This window comes from Haliotis rufescens, unplaced genomic scaffold (assembly GCF_023055435.1).
Source record: "Haliotis rufescens isolate VD_foot unplaced genomic scaffold, xgHalRufe1.0.p SCAF_18, whole genome shotgun sequence".
In the NCBI taxonomy this organism is placed as follows: Eukaryota; Metazoa; Mollusca; class Gastropoda; order Lepetellida; family Haliotidae; genus Haliotis; species Haliotis rufescens.
Genome location: NW_025963868.1, coordinates 4,195,615 through 4,217,221, shown reverse-complemented (window position 1 = coordinate 4,217,221; position 21,607 = coordinate 4,195,615). Strand labels below are relative to the sequence as shown.

The following is a 21,607-nucleotide window of genomic DNA, read 5'->3' as shown; positions in this document are numbered from 1 at the left end:
AGGCTGATTTACGTTTTCGTCTAGTCTGTTCTATCTCCTCATTCCACCATGGTACCGTGGGTTTGCCTAGCCTGTCTTAGATGTTTTGAAGGGGATGGAGGTTTTGGCTGCGTTTATTATATAGTCTGTTAGGTTTCTACAATAGGTTTCTGGATCATTATTTTCTATTTCGTTTAAGTTAGCTTCGTTGCAGATATCTTGGAATTGGTCCCAGTTAGCTTTATTGTAATGGAATTTTGGTTCTTGGTTTTCTGTTTGGATTGGTACGTTTGTATTTCCTATGGTTATGTTTATGGGGAAGTGGTCACTACCTAGCGGGACGTCGTGCACTTTCCATTGAGTACTTTGAGCTAGATCTGCGGTGCATAAGGTTAGGTCGATAGCCAACATTTTTTTGGTTTATCTTATCGTACCTCGTGGGTTGGTTGTTATTTAGGAGCACTAGGTCGTTTGTTTCTATCCATTCGGAAATTAATTTGCCATGATTATCTATTTTATCATCCATGCTCCATGTAGGATGGTGAGCGTTAAAGTCTCCTAGGAATATAGTAGATTTATCGCTTATTTTGAGTAGTTTGTTTAGATCCTCAGGTTGGACTTTTTGTTCCGCCCAGTGGTACAACATGTATACATTTATGATGTTTATTTTTCGGTTATATAATGTGATTTTAATGCCGTTGGCTTCTAGGTTTAGCTGTCTTTTTTAATTTCTTCGTAATTTATATCTTCCCTGATAAATATTAGTCCTCCTGCGCTCTTCTTGTTTTTGGTTTAGCTCTGTCAGTTCTAACTGAGTTGTAGTTAGGTAGTGTGAATTTGGATTTTTTTGAGAATTTGGTTTCCTGGATACAAGCAATGTGAGGGCCTTTATTTAGTTTAAATTTAGTTTTTAGTTCATGGCCGTGGGAGGTGAGTCCGTTGGCGTTCCACTGAAAAATATTTAGTCCTTCCATTATTGGGTTCGGGTGATTGGTGATTTAGTTTTTAGTTTTTAGTTTATTCAGTGACTTCTTTTAGATGGAGGTTAAAGAGGAAGAAGGGAAGATGGGTTAATTTTAGATTGAAAGCTACTTTGTGGAAGGATTTTATGCTAGCTTTTGGTGAGTTTTGACTATGCATGTATACTAGGAGTAAGGTGAGGTTATTTAGGTTTTGGGTGTTAGCCGTTTGGGGAGTTTTGCGGTTTAGTTTTTTCTTCCTTTTTGGGGCTGAGAGGGAAGTTTGGTTTGTTTTAGTTGGAGTAGTGACTATTGTTTCCTCAGTAGTGGAGGAAATCTTCGTCATCGTTTAGATTAGGCTTAGCTGTTTGAGTTTCCATAGGGGAGGCATGTGATGTGGAGGGTTGTGTAGGTGTTTGCGGGATGGGTGTAGCTGTGGATTTCTTAGTGTTTGTGTTTTGTTGTTGTGCTTGCTTGTGGGGGAGTGTTGTTGCCCTGTGGGCTATAGGGTGCTTGGATGAGGGTCGTGTTGTGGCTTTCGTTTTGTGGTTTGTTTTGCATGCGGGGGTTGATGTTTTGGCTATGTTGAGAGGTGGGAGGGTTCGTGGTTGGTTGAGTGGGTGCTTGTGTGTGTGAGGTGGGTGCGGTTTCTCGGTAGGGGCCCCAGACAGAGCTGTCGGTTATGGGTGTGGTGTTTGTTTGTGGGATGGTGGTTGGGTGTGGTGTAGGAAGGAGTGGTTTGGATGCTGGTGTAGCAAATTTTCGTGTTTCGATTTTGGCCGTGTCTATGTTTATGTGTTTGTTTGCCTGCTGGGTGAGTGTGTGTATGTGTGGGCATTGATTTGAAAGTGAAGTGTGTTGGATGGATTTGCAGTGGATGCACCAGGGTGTGCATGTGCCTGGGCAGTCTGTTTGTGCGCATTTTTTACATTTAGTTTTAGGGTATGTGCATTGGGAGGCAGTGTGATTGTATTTGAGGCACTAAACCCAGATCAAAGCGGTTTCACTCCTGGCCGCTCAACCCTAGATAACCTCGCCCGACTAGAGCAAGATATTAAGAGAGGACAACTAAATATACAATATACCACAGGCATCTTCTTAGACTTCTCTAAAGCTTTCGACATGGTATGGCACGACGGGCTAATACAAAAACTTTAAAAAATAGGACTCAAAGGTCAGATAATAAACTACATCCAGGACTTCCTAAACAATCGTAAAATAACCGTGGGTATAGACCAAACACTATCGGACCGATGTCCCCCAGAAAATGGCACTCCCCAGGGCAGTATCCTCAGCCCCACCCTCTTCAATATAATGATAAACGATCTATTCGATGGCCTATCCCCTAAACTAAACACATCAAAATTCGCGGATGATCCGCACTAAAAGCATTAAAAGCATTAAAATGGCCCAAAATTTACTCAAAAAATCTCTAAATAATATACAACAATGGGCTGACAAATGGGGCTTCTCCCTTAACTCAGAAAAAACAACAGGAATAGTATTCAAACTCCCAAGTTAGAGCCAGTTAGGCATCTTAGGGTGTTTAGGTCTTTACTGCATTTAGTTGTTAGGTTTTGGATGTGAGCATCCCAGGTGAGATGTTCATCGAAAATAAGTCCTAAGAATTTGGTTTGTTTTTGAAATTTGATTATTTGGTTGTTTAGCTGGCTTCTGATAGAGACGATGTTTAGTTTATATGCTAGTCGTTAGGTATAAAGATTGTTTAGAAACTTTAGAAGTTCTAGGACAGTTATTGACACGTGTCGTGTCAGCCCTATGGCATTCGCGATTGTCCACTTCCAGAAAACATCCTGTGTTGGTTTAACATGAATTAGTAAAGGTTAATAAGGGATGTTCAACACGTTAATTAATGTCAAAACACTGTCATTTCCTGCCCAGGATATCACACCCCTACACGCTAAGGTCGGTGAGAAACATTCTAATCAAAGAAAACACACAGTCAAGACTCTAGATTCCCGTCGTCTAGCTACAAATCCTGTGATGTATTAAAGGTTGAAGAATTTTGAACTGAACTGTCCGAAAGTTTATATCTAAAATTTTGGAATTGGATACAGTGATAAAGTCTTATATCAATAGGTAGACTCATAAATATTGGTTTTATGTTTTAACGGAGATATGATGTTTTCTTATGAAATATCGCGTATTAGTGTAATTTGCATGCTTTACCATTCATTTTACCGTTCTAACCCATGTGAATGTTGTAATATCAGTCAATCGGGTGGGAAAACACCCCAATCCTCGCTCTATAAAGGGGTATGTCAATCATTTTGCAAGTTTAAATGACCCCTGATACTTTATGAATACTTTATGACAGTTTATGGAGTCAAAATCAATGCTGATTATTCATAAACTTAATGCTTCGTACTATAGGCCTGTGGCCTCTTCAGTGCTGAATAAAGATTGAAAATACATCAGTCAATCAAAGAAGAAGGTAACTTTATACATCAGAGTTCTTGAGAATTAGTTCATGTTTTGTTCTTAGACTTACATTTCAACCATCGATTGTGTTCACATGTAGACTCAAACTGGTATATTAAAAAAATGTATACAGACAACAAAAACTGTATTAGAAACAACAAACTCTGTAAACTTTTAAGCATAGTTTTTGTATAGCATTTCAAAAGCCTGGTTTGTTTGCATTAAAATTAAAACAAAGGAATCTGTAATTAAAATGTGTAAGGTGAAAAAGCTTTTACATAAAAGAGCAAAATACATGGGGGAGAGTAAATATATAATTCTATATAACTTTTCTTGAATGGAGCACATTTGAAAAAAAAGACAATCCAAGCATATTCGATATTACCATGTTTAAAGAATTTATATCAGTCATATATTTCTAACGTAGATCACCCGTATGTAACCCAGGTATAGCATGCATAACGAGGAACATTGTAATGTTGGTACAGTTTAACGTGACTTCGTGCTTTAGCATTACACATTTTCATATTCCTCTAGGTTTTAATGTTTATTTGTTTATGTATTTTTTATTTATTTTTTTCTCTCCTTTATTTTTTCTGGGTTATATATTTATCTAAATATACATTTAGTTACTTGTGTGTGTGTGGTTGTTTGTTTTTATTTGTTTATTTTTATTTTTATTGATTTTGCGGGGTTTTTTTCTTTTCGGGTGTGGGAGGGTGGGGTGGGGGGTGGGGAGCACTTTTCCTTTCGTTTTTCATAATCATATTTTTTTTAAGTTGTATATAACGTATGAATCCCTTCTCGGATTCACCGCCAGCCGGATTGTAACAATTACATGATCACTTTGCTTTGTCGATGCCGGTTGATGTTGTTCAATACAGGCTGATAGTGGGTGTTTTTGAATCTATTCTACATGCTAAATCATTTCGGGAAGATGATACACATTTCTCTATATTTTGGGTTGCTTTGCTTATATAATTTCCGATTATCATTCTTAGTTTTACTTTTTCTCTTCTGCTGTGGTGATATCCATCCGAATCCAGGACCTTTGCATAGTCCAGATTTAAAGATTATATATATCCAAACGTACGCAGTCTTAAAGAAAAAGTAGATTTTATCAGTGCTGAATTAGATAGTTATGATGTTGTATGTTTAACAGAAACCTGCTTGCACCATGATATTCTAGCCACTGATATTACACTGATACCATTTTCATATCGTAGCCTGTATTAAGGAATATATTTTAGATCTAAAATCAGAGTATAACGGACAGCCTGAGCTGGAGGCGCGCGTGGATATATTGACAGTTTGTACGTAGTTAGTGTTAAAACCGAATGTTCGCGAGGATTAATAAAATTTCTGAACTCTGTTACAACAGTAACCGTACATGTATTTGTTACATTAAGTCATTTCATTCAAATTTGTTTGGTATGATTATGTCTTATAATTATTTTAGGATGGAAGGTACAGTTACCAAATAAAATATGCTGAAATATCAATTCATTATGACCATATTTCATAATCTATTGTTTAAAGTAACCCTCCTTACATTAAAGAGAACTATTTAAAGAATATAGTACTTAAAGACATTGCAACAAACCGAATAGTCAGGGGGGAGACTTTATACTGAGGGGGGAGACTTTATACTGAGGGGGGCGCGAAACATATCCGCCCGGGGGAGATTTTATTTCAGAACAGATTCTCCGGGGGAGAATTTGTACGGGAGAGAGTTTATACCGGGACACCGGCAGCAAATCATTAAAAATTTGTACACAATTAGAATGGCCAACAGCAGGGTTTAGGTTGCGCATGGATACATCAACAGACAAGGCATGGGACACAATCAACGCAGAATTGTGGATGTTATACATGAATGTCAATCCTTTCAAACCTTTCAAGCAGCCTTCACAATCAGCAATCGCACCAAACTTTGGTTTTTGTTTGGATTAGAAGGGTTTGAACTTAACAATAGCCCGCTAGTACAGGGCTAGTACAAATCCCTGTAGGCTGGTACATATTTCGAAATTTCCCAATTGTTGTTTACATTAAAAGGGCACCTCATCTTTACTCAGTCTAGTAAAGCTTTTGAGTTTACTCCTAACCTTTCCCTGGAAAATTTTGGCACAGGCAGCATTACCACTCTCCTCGTGTTTGCTATCAGTGTAATATGGAGCCACCTATTCTCAAAGTGCTGATTGAAATAATCAGCTGGAGGAAATCAACTTGCCCCAGATGTTAATATTTTTCAGTTTAACAATAGAATTTTCCCCAAACCTGAAATCATTGAGCCAAACACCCATCAAAGGAGATCAGCTGTTAGAATACCTGGATTCCTATCTATTGTTAACTAAAGCCAGTATTTTTGGTTGTGGTTTCACAGAAGGATTCACTTACATAACACGTGTCCCAGAGAGGCATGTTTAGTTTGTTTGCTAGAATCAGCGCAATATGGAACAAACTGTATTTGAGAAAATGTGAATGAAGTAAGTTTAGACAGAATGGCCGATCCATATCATAACACACTTTTAATGCTTTTTGGTTATTCATGGTAAATCCTCGTGATATTCACTTGCCTGGAATCAAGTTCTTGCACACATATTATATCAGCAAAGCATTACAATTCACATGTGGTATAAGTAGCTCAATATTTGGAAAACAAAATCCACCTTCATCAAGTGGATAGTGCAAAGAACGGTACATTCCCAAGGGGAGTTAATGCATTACTCCGACGACTTTCTATGCTGAGGATCTGGAATGGATAATTCTGAATGGCAATAAGTCCTGTCTTTATTATTAGCAACTTGTGATGAATTACTAATGCCAAAAGCCAGCCACAAAATAGTAACACCAACCCCATTAATAGATTCCCTTTGAATTCAGCTTGACACAGTCAGAATCGAGTAAACCATAGCAGCAATCGAAAATTTTCTTGGTTCTCTAAATTACATAGGTATGGCCATAACCATAGGCACAGCCTTACTTCGGAGATCCACTGATTCGATTTTGGGATATTAAGAGTGAGTTTTAGTGAGTTTAGTGAGCCACTTTTAACAGTATTCCAGTTATATCACGGCGTGTCAGCTTAAGGAAAGCCCGAAGTGATGCAGGTCTCAGACGTTTTTCCACTTCGGTGAAACCCACGAGCACGGGTATGGTGCTGACAAACCTAGAAACATAATTGGGGTGAACCGGGATTCGAACCCACAATCATAGATTTCTGGCGTGCCGAAGGGACGCATCTCTACACAGCGAATCGCGGCGCCTTAGACGACTGGGCCACCCGTGCCCCCGTGATATTAAGAAGCTTCATCATATCATCATAAGGTTAGAGTTACAATAAATATGAAGGATGTCTTTCTGATTTGGCTTCCATTCCTAGACAACCTCATTGGAATGTCATTATTCCTGGATCAATGCTGGATTACAAACGAAGCATGACAGCTCTAAACAGACATACATTAGGAGACATCACATGGGTTCGGAGCATACTTACCAGGACGCTGGACTAATGGTTCATGGGCGGAGCATTGGAAGAATATAGGACTAACATGGAACCATCCCACTTCAATCTAAGTTCTGTCTAACATTTGGGCTGATGAGCTCAGGAGCCAAAAAATGATAATAAACAGTGATAACCAGGCAGTTGTTTCCATATTGAACAAGCAGTGAACTACATGCGAGAAGACTATGCAGTTTGTTGGTCAGTCTGTCCTTCATTGTCTCAACATTAATGTATTAGTCAAAGGTTAGTATAAATACTATTTTTAAAAACCAACAAATATGTTCCTTATCTGATGTTTCGCCAGCTGAAATCAGAAGAAAAAACCAAACAAACACCAGTTCCCAGGAATCTGTGGCTTATCTAAAATCTGAGGCCATTGGGGCACACAAAACACCAGTGACGAGCAATACTCAACATACCTACGCAGCTGCATTAAGGTTATTTGACAAGTTTTGTCACCAACATAAAATATCTCTGATTTGGACTGCGAACGTAGATGATATTTCATGTTTCATAGCCACTAAGTCAAGGACGATTATCTCCAGCTTTGCACCGCTACGCTCTGGCTACTGTCCTTCAGACAACCTTTTAGTTTGCAAATGCATGCAGGGATACAGAAATACAGCAGCTCTGGTGACGACACCCGACGTTAGACACCCAATCATAACTGACATGTTAAAGAGCCTAACTACTGCCCCCCAGTCTGTTTGTACATCATGTTATCAAGCTTCTCTACTCCCAATTTGCCAAGTCACGTCACTAACCACACATCTGTCTTTACGCTCCAACAAGGCCAGTTCTTCATCCATATGAGTGGTAAACCTGTCATCAGATATCAGTTCCTACAACACACACTAATTTAGGATAGGAGCCGCAGGGAACACAGGTAACAAAGGGAATACCACATAACATACTTTGCACATGGGGTAGCTGGAAATCTCTGTATATGCTGTGTACATTCGCAGAAATATGTTCTAACAGCTCATTTCTGACAGAAATATGGTTAGTCAGCTCCAGTCTGATATATGGGGCTCACCGGAGAACCGTTTTAAGGCCAGAGGGTTTGGACCTGAATCTTCAGAAGTATTGACTCAACTTAAAATGGTAGAAAATAAGACAATTGAAGTTGAGCTCATTGCTGCCATTCCTACACCAAAAATTAAGATGCAGTCCTTTACCAGCTTAATTTGGGAGGTAATGGTCTCATGGATGTGCTACGAATGGTGAGTTGGGATCTTACAAAATTTCACACGATGCCCTACATTCACTTAATATGGTTAGATAGTCTGCAGAGAGTCACATGGCGGGGTATACCAGACGGAAGAGTGATAGCGTGCAAAGGAAGAGATTTAACCGATTCGGAAGAAAGGTGCCCTGGACCTTGAAAGGCGTGTTCACGGGCACAATGAAATTAACATAGCCCACAGGTTTCTTCAGACAGGTTGGCACCCACCTGTCAGACATTGGCAATGACAAATTTGTTTACTCCTTTGAAGAGGTTCTTGAGGTGTTTGCTGGTTTGTCCGCTCATTTCCAATTCTTGTTTCATTTGTATTTCTGGTCTTATGCTTAATCCACAGGGGAAAGAGCTTGCCATAAGGTCGTGGCAGGCGTAACACGTTTCTCATAAACTGTAAGTAAGTTGAACCTCAACGTACATGTTGCACCTCATGAAGTGTACCACAATCACAGAGGATGGCAGTGTATCTAATGACACAGGATTGACTGGAGCTCACGCCTCAGGTTGTGTTTAGTCACGGAGGATGAACTGTACGTACTGTGTATATTCCAGCCCATTTGGTCATGATGTGTACATTCCAGGCCATTTGGTCACAATGTGTATTGTTCCAGCCCTTTTGGTCATGATGTGTATATTTCCATCCGACCTGATAATGGTTTTGTATTTACTCCTTTGAGTAATCTGTGTACTGTGTATTACTGCTTGTCATGACGTCCGCCTGTATATGGGGCAGTCGGGTAGCCTAGTGGTTAAAGCGTTCGGTCGTCACGCCGAAGACCCGGGTTCGATTCCCGCCATGGGTACAATGTGTGAAGCCCATTTCTGGTGTCCCCTGCTGTGATATTGCTCGAATATTGCTAAAAGCTCCGCCTGTATTGTTATTTAATAAAGCTGCGCCTGTATTTTGCCTCTTAGTATGCTTCTTGTTATCTTTTGAATTAATTCATTCACAATTCGACTTCATCGAGGCACTGCACTGAATTGTCATCAGGCTGTAACTTAACGATGGCTTTGAGGGAGGATAATGTAAAGGTTGTAAATATTACTTTAATCTTTGATGTGTGGGTACACTCCTTCCACACCCGCCCCCACCCCTCAACGTGTGCATGGGTCTTATGTGTTGATCCTCTTTACATAATCTAATAACTATTTAGTTTGTTATGAACTAATATGTTTATGTTTTAAGGAAATGATTCATATTAGTATGTTTCCATAAACATACAAATAAATCCTAGCCCCGACATCTGCCACCCCAAGAGAATTTTATACAGAATGTATAGAGTATCGATACAGGGATATTGTACCTTTCCCCCATATTATCAACTTAACATACATACACTTGGAAGGGTGATATATATTATTAAAGCATTTCAATTTTGAACGAGGAAAATAAAGATCAAATCTATGACTATTGTCATGATAATAATTTATTACATCATACCTGATTTTGGTGTAAAATACTTTTGGCAATACGAAATCTGCTCTTAAAACTTCGTACAATGACGGACCGGCACCGTGGTGTAGTGGAAAGAGGGTCTGCCTGGATACCCGTACTTGTGAATGTCTCCCACATTTGACAACAGCTGTAAAAACTGTTAGTCCCACTTTCAAATTTAATATTTTGTATAACCAAACACATTGTTTGGTATTTGTATGTGAGTGTGCAATTCCCTTTCTGACTTGCATCATATGTTCCCGTGTTTTTCAGGTGAACAATTGACCTTCCTTTCCATGTGTTTGTGACGGGTGCCACATATTTATGATATGATCGGCATCGTACAGTGGACAATGCTATTAGCTGATATTACTTATGACCATGAACATGATTTGATCGCTTTTATCAACACACACTCATGTGTAACTCACATGTTGTACCCCAGGAAAAAATAATAATCCTGATAAATTCCAGATATTGCACATTACCTTGCAACCTATTACATGGTACATCTAATACAACATAAATACTGACAGAGATCATGCTTCATAAATCAAACACCCCTTTCTATTTGCTGTAACCATATAATCTATGCGTGTAAAGCTCTCTCTATGACATCTTGAGTTTTTCTTACCTATTTTATTTTGAAATTAAAATAGTTCACAACTTCAGATTAGGTTATGGAACATATAAAACACATTTATAACGCTGATGGCAGAGTTCACAACGAACACCAATTACATCATACCATATTAAATGTCTTTTATTCCTTTGTGTATAGAATGTTAGATAAACTGCAAAAAGCGCTTATTCAATGCTGTCACTTCAGTTACCACACCATGTGACCATACTGTGTCTACATACTGAGAAAAGTACCTCTCTTTGTAACGAATCGTATTGACGGCCAATATTACTCCATTGGGTTCCACTTTTTACTTTCATGAAAATACCGATTGTCACTTTGTTTTGTTTTTTCTTTGTGGGGAATTTAACGCATGAGTGACCAACAGTACAAACTCGTCTGATCCGGCTCAACTCGAGGACAGAGGAATAAATGTTTATTGAGAAGGACCAAGGCATTTATAGGAACTGACCAGTATATATATATAGTGTGTGTGTGTGTGTGTGTGTGTGTGTGTGTGTGTGTGTGTGTGTGTGTGTGTGTGTGTGTGTGTGTGTGTGCTTCATCAATATCTCCAAATTGTGTTAGACAGTTATAAGCACAGAGTAAATCCTGTTTTGTGTGTGAAATGAAAACTGTTTGATGGTAATCTTTTGTGTATTGCCCTTGTTATATATATATACATAGTGTGTGTGTGTGCTTCATCAATATCTCCAAATTCTGTTAGACAGTTATAAGCACAGAGTAAATCCTGTTTTGTGTGTGAAATGAAAACTGTTTAAGGGAATATGATTGAAAGAACGTATCAGTTTATGGATTCCAAATACATATCATCACATTATAACAAATAGCATTGTACAATCAGTGTGGCCATATACTCACGTATGACATCAAGCACCTGTCCACAGTCAGACATCTGATCCCCTCTAGAGCCTGGTGAACCCCTGTAACAACTGTAGACACCATGGTCAGAATTCCACACAACATCATACAGCAGGAAACTGAACACACCAGATCCTGACGAATCAATGTTCCCAGTAAACTCTGCTCTTGTCCTGTACGTGCCAGTGATGTCCACCTTGTTGTAATTGGTCACATGGAACAGAGTAATGTCTGATGAATAACGTCTCACTGTAAACTCCCTGACAGCAGGCTGGGGTAGTCTCCAGGACAAGGTTGCATTACTTCCTTGACGAGCATATACCACTGCACCAGCTGAAACACAACACACCGTCTGTACTGTTGGGAAGTGGTTAATCAACCACCTGAACGTACTTCAGCACATTTTTCAACAAAGACACTTTCTCACAATTTCCGTCAAGTTGTTGAGAGAGATGGGAACTTGCTAGGTTTGATGACTGCAAATTGTATTCGATTTCCTGACACCAAATGTCAGGTCAAACTAATACTTATTTTATTATGTAATAACTGGAGATAGAATATGTTCATGCTTATTTGCGTATATTCACCTTATATTCAAAACACAAAATATCGTGTTCAGTTTCTTGTTTCTTTCTATGACCATATCTATCCCGCCTTAAATGTTTAGAATGACACACAACTCTTAACTCCTCTCGTTTCTAAAAAATCCTAAAGGCTTATTATGGGACCATTGAGGCTTAATTCATTTTCATTCCCCATTAGAGATAAACAGCAGGACAGGCAATATTTATTGATATTTTATTTAATATATCTAGGATTATATTTCATATGATCATATGAAAGTTTGTTTTGTTGTTTAACGCCGCACTCAGCAATATTCCAGCTATATGACGGCGGTCTGTAAATAATCGAGTCTGGACCAGACAATCCAGTGATTGATAACATGAGCATCGATCCACGCAAATGGGATACAAGGACATGCATCAACAAGTCAGCGAGCCTGACCACCCGATCCCTCTTACGACAAGCATAGTCGCCTTTTACGTCAAGCATGGGTTGCTGAAGGCCTATTCTACCACGGATCTTCACGGGTTTCATGTGCAAGAGGAGAGTGATAAATGTGCAAAATGTGCTCACTATTCAGTACACAATGGCATAGAAGAAAGATAATGTTATAACGTTGGTTGGCTAAATACACTGGGGTTTTTTCAATGAGATTAGAATTGATTTTTTCACAAGTGACATCTACCATACTATTCAGGTGTTTTGGTCTTATTTACTTCTCATACAAAGGACTCCCACATGAGCCCGTTCGGAATCAAACCACTTTCTACAGGATTCACATATGAGATTTTAGATACTTACAAAACAAATGAAAACAAAGCTCAATAGAGAAACTAGACTAAAAACGGACTGACGTAGGACATCAAAGGATATTCAAAGCATAAACAATTCTAACAAATGATGACGTACGAACGGCGTTAGAGAATAGTAATACTTCTACTGAAATCAGGACAACCGCCATGTTCTGAAAGCTTATGTGTGCTTGTAAACATGCATTGTTTTCTATCAATACGTAAAGAAGTAAACATATCATACATGTCTAAGAAGAAACAAATAATTAAGGTAATTAAACTTCTATTATCGGGTACCAAGGGGTCTCTTCTAGTCATGATGTAGCAGTACTTCTTTAGTGATCCTGGTGACCTTGAAGTACTACTAGTTGCCTTAAATTTTGCATAGTGGCAATATGTTCATACAATCCACCCTTTTGGGTTCAAATATCAACGACAAAATAGTAACATCTTTAGAGACAAGCAGAAGCATGGAAGCGCCTCTTTAGTCGTATCCTTGATCCTTGTGGCGACAGCAACGAGGGGGTACCATCTAAATCAACCGATTTTACTTGATATTGGCAGCCGTATTAAGGAAGGCAAGTTGTCTTGCCTTAATGTTCAGTATTATAAGATATTGTTACCAAAAGCTGGTATTAAAGGTTCACGTTACCTCCTAGAATATAGAGGTATTACACTTAATTCAATCCCTTCATTACATGCAGCTATATTAAATACTAGACTGGCTGGTTGGTTGGAGAGCAATACTATCTAAGCTGATGAACAAAATGGTTTCCGAAAAGAGAGAGATTGAACGGATAATCGATATGCTTTATCTACTTTAATTCAAAATAGAATAACCTGAAAACAATCATCTTTTGTTAGTTTTGATGATATAAAAAAGGCGTTTGATACTGTTACAAGAGATAATTTGCAGTTCAAGCTGCGAAGAGCTGGTGTAAAAGGCAAAATACTGGACGCCATACAATCGATATATCATGATGTTATTGTTTTGTAAAATTGAATGGATATTTCACTGAACGTTTCCCTGCTTATCGAGGAGTAAAACACGGCTGTAAATTCTCCCCTACTTTATTTTCAGAGTACATTCATGATTTGGTTGAATGTATTAATAATCGCAATTGTGGTATTCAAATAAACGATGTAATATTATCTTTGTTGTTGTGTGACGTTGATGTCACGCTCATTGCTCCAGATGAAGCGTCTCTACAATCTATGCTTAGTGTCTTGAATGATTGGTGCAAACGTTGGCAATTAACTATAAATGGTAGCAAGATAAAAAGTGTACACTTAAGATGTCCTTCTGTCACATGGCCAGAATTCAATTCAATTGTGCTGATGTCACATTACAGAATGTTGAATTTTACAAACATCTTGGCTAATGGTTTAATTACTTCTTAGATATAGGAAGAACTGTGAGGAAAGAAATGACTTCAGGGACTACTGAGGACCCAATTTTAACCAACTGAGTTACCGATCCCAGCCCTTCTTGGTACTGTGTATAAGGTAACTATCTCACCAGCAAATTTCCCGCCTCTTGTTGGTGTTTTTGTTCGTTTGTTGTTGATCCTGGTTAGAATAGGTCTTCAGCAACCCATGCTTGCCGTAAAATGCGACTATGCTTGTCGTAAGAGGCGACTAACGGGATAGGGTGGTCAGGCTCGCTGTCTTGGTTGATGCATGTCATCGATCCTAATTGCGTGGATCGATACTCATGATGTCATTCACTAGATTGTCTGGTCCAGACTCGATTATTTACAGACCACCGTCATTTAGCTGGAATATTGCTGATGGGCAATGGAAGTGCAGGTGCAGCAGCACTATGAACGGTATTAAAGTGCAGGGTTTTTGATTGCCTGGCATATGCGTCAATCGAACAGTAACAGTTCAACAACATGCCAAGATTAATAGAAGTGCAAAGAAATAACGTCATAGGTCGCTTGCAGGCAGGGGAATCCCGATCAGCTGCTGTAGCCAGGGTTTTCAATGTAGCGCCGAGCACCATTACAAGGCTATGGGATCGGTTTTCACAGCTCGGGTCAACAGGTGATCCGCCAAGGTCAGGACGACCATGAGTAATCGACCCCGCCCAAGATCGCTACATCCGACTGCGCAACCTTATCCGATGACCACAGCCACCTCAGCCGTATCCAAAATACCCGGACTGCGAAGAATCTCCTACCAGACGCGTCATATTGAGTCGACAACATCGTCAACAACGACTTCATTGGTGTCGTCAACACAGGGTATGGCCTCAACTGCGATGGCGAGATTTCTGGCTCAGCGACGAATTAGGATTTCTCCTCCGTCGAGGGGATGGAAGAGCATGGGTCTGCAGACGTCGAGGAGAACGTTATACCGGAAAGTGCGTACAGGAAGTGGACAGGTTTGGTGGGGGTAGCCTTATGATGCGGGCGGATACCTCTCATCATGGCAGGACAGGTTTGGTCCATATCTAGGGCAATCTTACGGCTCAATGATACATCAACGAAATTCTCCCACCACACGTCCTTCCAAGGCAGCCAACGGCAGCAGTGTTTTCCAGCAGGACAACGCTCGACCGCATACAGCACGGATCACAAGAGCCTGTCTACACAACAACAACCTTGATGTTAACCCCTGGCCCTCCAGATCCCCGGATTTGAACCCCATAGAGCGCCTGTAGAATGAATTGGATAGACGGCTACGGCGACGTCAACCACATCCCAGACGTTGCAGCAGTTGGCTTTTGTGTTGCAAGCCGATTGGGTTCCCATTTCCCAGGATGTGATTCGTATACTCGTCTCTTCAATGAGCGGGAGATGTCGGGCCGCTATCGATTCTTACGGGGACATACGCGCTTTTGATGGCAGCTGACCTTCACCTTGGACTTTTCCTATGTACCAATAACTGAGATGACAACAAGTGTTCTCTCCACAACATTTTGGCTCAATACCTTGTACGGTTCCTCGTATAAATGTACTTTCCTACCTCACAAAAATCTCTTTTTGAAGAGAATATAAGTAAATGTATGTGTGGTCACAACGGTTTTTAATAAAAGCCCCATGGATTGAGGAATGAATTTTTTTCCTTAAGTTTGTCATGTGGGATTGTGCTGTACAAAGTTGAAAAATATTTTGACAGAATGGAACTTTTTTTCTAAGACTGCAAAGGTCAAGCAAATCCGTTGAGTTTTTGGAGAATGGTATTAATTCCATTTGTCTCAAATACTTTCTGTGAAAATAAAGATAGTCCTTCCTTGGTTATATTAAGGATTATGGTTAATCATTCAAACTGGGATTTTATGGTACATTTGCTGGACCAAGCAATATATCTCTCTTTGTACGGATTTTTATGGAGCTTTGGAATCAAGTACAAAAGAGGAATGGACATGTCTTCGGATTTTAGAGCCAAGTCAAAAGTTGATAGTACTGATTTATGGTTTGGGCAGATTTCCTCAGTTGACTTACTGGCCTTACACGTAGTATTAATTGATATGCCATTTGAACCAAGTTCTTTGATCAAACAATAAATGTGGTGATGCTTACATATAATGTTTATGTTATTTGTGGTGTCGTCATTTGGAACAACTACAAAGTTGTCATGAAAGTTGACTTCCGGTTGCGCATGATCGGCCGCTAACGGTTTTTTTCCGCTGGCTCACACCGACCCATGGATAAATTGTAACAATCTTCATTAATGGAGGCCTAAATACCAACTACAAACATCAGAAACCAAAGAAAGTGGGGTAAACTGTTAACTTTGGTATCTATTTCTGTGATTTTGCCAACCTTACGACTTTTGATATTTCTGTGAAACGAAATACATGTCGGACACTCAGCGCCTCACTCGCAGTAATATGGCTAACATGACTAATGTTGAGGAGATTATTAAAGCTTCTGAGAAAAGACTTGCTGAGCTAATTAGAAAAACAAAAGATGAAATTCAGGAATCCATTGACTCTTTAAAACTGGATGTTTCTGACATGAAAGAAAATGTGAGGGGAATTGAACATGACGTTGCGAATCACGACAGCGAAATCAAGAAACAACGTGAGGAGCTATAAGCCAAAAGAAGCCGTCGTTTTCAGCTAGAGAAACAGGTTACTTTTGAGGGAATCCACGACAGAAAACCAAACTTGCTCATCTATGGAATTCCGGAATCCCCGGAAGAAAATACAGAACAGGTTGTTCGGGCATTCCTCGTCGATAAACTAGCATTCTCACAAACCCGAGTAGATGACATATACTTTAAGGTGGTACTCCCTGTATCGGGGTATCAAAAGAAACACCGCCCTACATCCCTTCATCTATATGCCGGTTCGGGAAGCTGTCTATGGAACCAGGAAACTACTACGAGAAACCGTGATAAGTATCCAAACTGACTTGCCAGAAGAAGAGACGAGCGATTCTGAGTAGGGAAGCGTCATCGATTCGTGACGCGGATAACATCATCTGGACAAGAATAAGAGTTGTCTCAGCCAAAGTGATCCTTGAGACCAAAGATACCAAGGAACCAGGATCTTCCTGGCGCAGGGTTGACCAGTAGATATTGTAACAATAACAGGACGCGAACACATTAAGACTCTCTCTGTTTACATGTAACTCACTGCTGATAATACTTTCTCACAGACAATAAATAAGTAAATAAATGCTCGGTCTTATATTATTTCACGGCATATAAAAACTGTCGAATTTGTAACATTTTGGGGGAGTAATTTATTTTCCATAGTCAACATTTTGACAGATTGTTACATGTCCAGTTTGGTTCGTAAGATAGGTTTCTACACACAGGCAAAATGTTCAACACTCAATGTGTTGAGTTGTACTCGTCGACCTCTATTTATAACATGCACGCGCAAGGTGAGAGAAGTAGGGTCAACGAGTGCAAACACGTGTTGCTCAGATGGATTCTCGCGGTTTTGCGGCAAGGACAACACGTTATTTTGTGGTGACTGTAATGTGTCAGTGTATCATCGTGAGGACATGTGGAATTACTTTTTCCCCGGCACAATATGTAAGTAACATCGTGAAACAATTTAACTATTGCCTGCTTGCTTTAACCCACCTCATTATGTTGAATACTATATGCATGTGCTATATGTGCTTGCAGCCGTGTTTACGCATGTATAATGTATATATGTGTTTATTTACGGTTATATATATATGGGGGTGTATGTCCATGTAGGTATATGTAGGTGTATATGGATAAATGTATTTATTATGACTACCCTGCTAATCCATGGGAAGGTAGCTGCCTTCTCCATCTCAAAAGCCAGAGCTCATGGCAACAAGGGATATTTCTTTGTTTTTATTCTCTTAATCATCTTCAATCGTTTTTCAAAACAAAAACTCATTCCAGTTGGTACATGCCTATATTTCAAGAGAAAGATGGATTAATAATACATGGGAGTAAATGATAAAATACATATAGTCTCAGCTAATTGTAGAGGCCTAGCAGCAAAGACCAAAAGAAAAGAAGTCATGAATTTATATAGAAAAAAAAATTCTCTATCATTTGTTTGTAAGATGTTCATATTTCCAAAGATAATGAAAATCTTATGAAAAATGAATGGGGACGTGATAGTGTTATTGCACCGTACAAGTCAAATACACGAAGTGTAGCAATCCTCTTCAACAACAATTTTGAATATAAAATACACAAGACTTGTGTTGACGATAATGGTAATTGTATTATTTTAGACATTACGGTAGATGGTGTAAAGTTTACGCTCACCACAGTGTATGCCCCAAACTCCGATCACCCTTCATTTTACAAAATATTATTTGAAAAAATTGATAATATGGATAATGACTCCTTAGTAATATGTGGAGATTGGAAATATCCCTGAAGAATCTTTAGATCTTACAATTACTGATTCGCTATTCTTAGAGGCATTTTTTATGAAAGTAAGAGGAAAAACTCTTATTCTCATCTTCTACACACTTGAAAAAAAGTAAAAGAGAAAAAATATAAAGAAATAGAAAAAGATATATTGGAATTAGAAACACGAGTAAGGAACGACTTTCAAAACGTTAGCGAAACATTGTTATCCAAACTGTCAGAACGGAAATCTGAGCTCGAAACAATTAAAGTAGGAGAAATGAGAGGAACTCAAATACGTAATAGAATACAGTGGTATAACGAAGGAGAGAAACCAACTAATTACTTTTGCCACTTGGAAAACAGGAATTATGCGAATAAACTTATCAATACTATTATTACTGACAAAGGTGAGGAAATAAAAGATGGTTCTCTAATACTAACCGAACAGAAAAACTTTTACGAAAAATATACAAGTCGACAGACGATATTGACGCTGAAGGTTTAGGTTGTTTAAAAGACATAGCCACTCCAACTTTATCCGTCAATTAACCAATGACAGGCGTACACATCACGTGATTAACGACCTCACCGGTTTACTTAGGTATTTAAGGACACACACGCCCCTAAGCAATGCTTCCTATAGTCACTTATCTACTGGTGAAGCCCCACTAGTCAGTTTATCTTTATATTTCTGCGACATCATTAGGTATGTCGACTAACATAACGCCGGCCCCGTCCATCTCAAATTTCGAGAGCTCTACTTCCAGCACCACGGAAATAGAAGTTGATGTCCATCTAGACCAAGATGGAGGCAATCCTTTAAAACGGAAACGGATTACATTCGGTAACATCCCCGTCAACACCGGCGTTGAGACCAAAGCAGTGTCTTTACCACCGGATCTTATGCAATCCTACAAAGATCTTCGTAACGTAGTGAGCAAACGTGCACGAACCCAAGTACAGTCAGATTACTTAGGTGCATGTATCACAGGTGGACTGGTACCAGACCAGTTCATGACCATACCACCGGTCACACAAACTACGTACTCCATGGATCTCGCCCTACAGCGCAGCAACGCTGTTAAGACCTGCTGTACTACACCCATGAGTACACAAAAAGAACTTTTAGAACGCCTGCTTGTTTCAGTGAATGAATCAGTGAAACTCTTGTAAGATAAAATCGTCTCCAAAGTAGACCCAAACTCTCAAGCAGTCAAAGATAGAGAGCACAAGTCCACACATGAAAAATTCAACACTAGATTTGTGAGCCTACAACAGGCGACCATCAAATCTGACCCCTTTGCCGCCAAATTTAACGTGCAAGGGGCCCCGACCCAGAAACGGGCTAAATCTCCCAAGTATCGCCGCTCGAGACAACCATCACGTGATCGAGGTCATTGACCACGCAGACCACGACAGAACTTCCGCCCCGACAGGGGCAACCAAGGAAAAACTTCTCGTGACCTTAAACGGGCCTTAGACTTGTTGTCAAAACGCCTGAACTAACAACAACAGCTTGTGCAATAGACTTTCTATCCTTAATCTGAACAACAATTCAGATAATAAATCTGGTGAAACTTATCAGGACAACTTTGTTATAAATCTCTCCAATTATGACCTTGATCAATCCGAATTAGAATTAGACTCACCTTTAGCCCCACCCCTAAGGTTTACTGACAAAAGTAAAACCTTTTCTGATCTGAAACAATTTTTCAGAAAGCTACGTCTTACACACCTTTTCCATGATTCTTCTATTGATGGTACTTCACACCCATTCCAAAACACACTGGATAGCAAATTCGGTCCCAAAAGTACTTGGCCCCCTAGACCCTACACCGACCCAACGCTTGAGTCGTTTATCAAAGCAGTCTCCAATGATTTTTACAAACTTGGTAATATAAAATTCAGACGCCAGAACATCACCGGCGCGCAAAGAACTGCACTACAACAGCTAAAAAACAATAGTGAAATCATCATTAAAAAGGCTGATAAAGGTTCGGCAGTAGTAATACAGAAGACTACTGATTACATCAAAGAGGCAGGGAGACAGCTCTCTGACACTAAGTTCTATGTCAAATTAGACCAGAAAGAATTTCTGAAATCGTTGCCAAGGAACCAACCAATCTGTTCCTTAAAGAAGAACTATCACACAAATGTTTTATGGGACTCTTACCACAAAACACAAAAGCAGGCATATTTTACCTGCCCCCGAAAATACACAAATGTTTGTTACCAGGAAAAAATACCGGGCCGTCCCATCATCAGTGGGAATGGCACACCTACCGAAAATATCAGTAGCTTTGTAGACAAACACATCAAAGTATTTGTTAGCAAATATCCCCGTTACCTCAGGGATACAACACACTTTATACAGAGATTAGAATCACTTAATCTCCCTAACAACCGAGACATCATGTTTGTTACTATGGATGTAACCTCGCTGTACACTAACATATCTAACGGCGAAGGTCTTAGAGCAGTTGCACAAGCCATTCGTAAGTTTAAACCAGATTGGCAACTCTCGCCCACGGGTTTACTTTCTCTCCTTAAAATTGTCTTACACAATAACAACTTTGTGTTCAATAACCAACATTATCTACAAGTTTGAGGTACAGCGATGGGGACCAAAGTCGCCCCATCCTACGCCAACATTTTTATGGGAGAATTAGAAACTCGGACTTCTACGCCCGATTTATTGACGACATATTCATGATTTTGACACTAGGAGAAACCCGCCTAGCTGCATTCATTAACTATCTTAATAATGCACACCATTCCATTAAATTCACCGCAGAATTTTCCAGGAATAAAGTGGCCTTTTTGGACACGTGGGTCTTATTCAACCAAAAGGAATGCAAACTGCAGTTCACTTTATACAACAAACCAACGGACACACATTCCTATTTGTTGTACACGTCTTGTCACCCCAGTCATATTAAAACAAAAGGGCCATTCAGCTAATTCCTGAGACTTAAGAGAATCTGCTCTTCTGAATCAGATTATGACACACACAGTAGAAATCTCATCAACTACTATCTCAAAAGGGGTCACCCTAAAAAGACACTACAAATCCCGGGCAGACGCGTGCAAAAGAGAATCAAATCACTCTTAGCAACCAAACCGAAACCTGCTCCAATCAGGAAACAGGTGCTCATAAGCGACTACAATCCACTGAACATGGAGCTCAACAGGATCATTAGAAACCGGTGGCATCTACTCACCGGATCTGACACTTGCAAAAGTTGTTTATCAATTCCCCATGTCTCGGCCTATAGAAGGAATCCCACAATCAAGGATTACCTAGTCAGGACAGTACTAAACTACCCACCTACTAAACCGCAAATGAGCGGCAAGGTAGTCAACTTCATAGATAAAAGTTGCAA

General features: G+C 39.6%; 1 protein-coding gene across 1 annotated transcript in view; it reads right to left on the bottom strand.

Moving 5' to 3' along the window:
- Positions 1–21,607, bottom strand: part of LOC125381585 (cubilin-like) — a 212,522-nt gene that overhangs the window by 162,763 nt on the left and 28,152 nt on the right. The window contains exon 4 of the mRNA XM_048398646.1: positions 11,065–11,397. Within this exon, the coding sequence (XP_048254603.1) occupies positions 11,065–11,397 (333 nt within the window). The remainder of the gene's footprint in view (positions 1–11,064; positions 11,398–21,607) is intronic.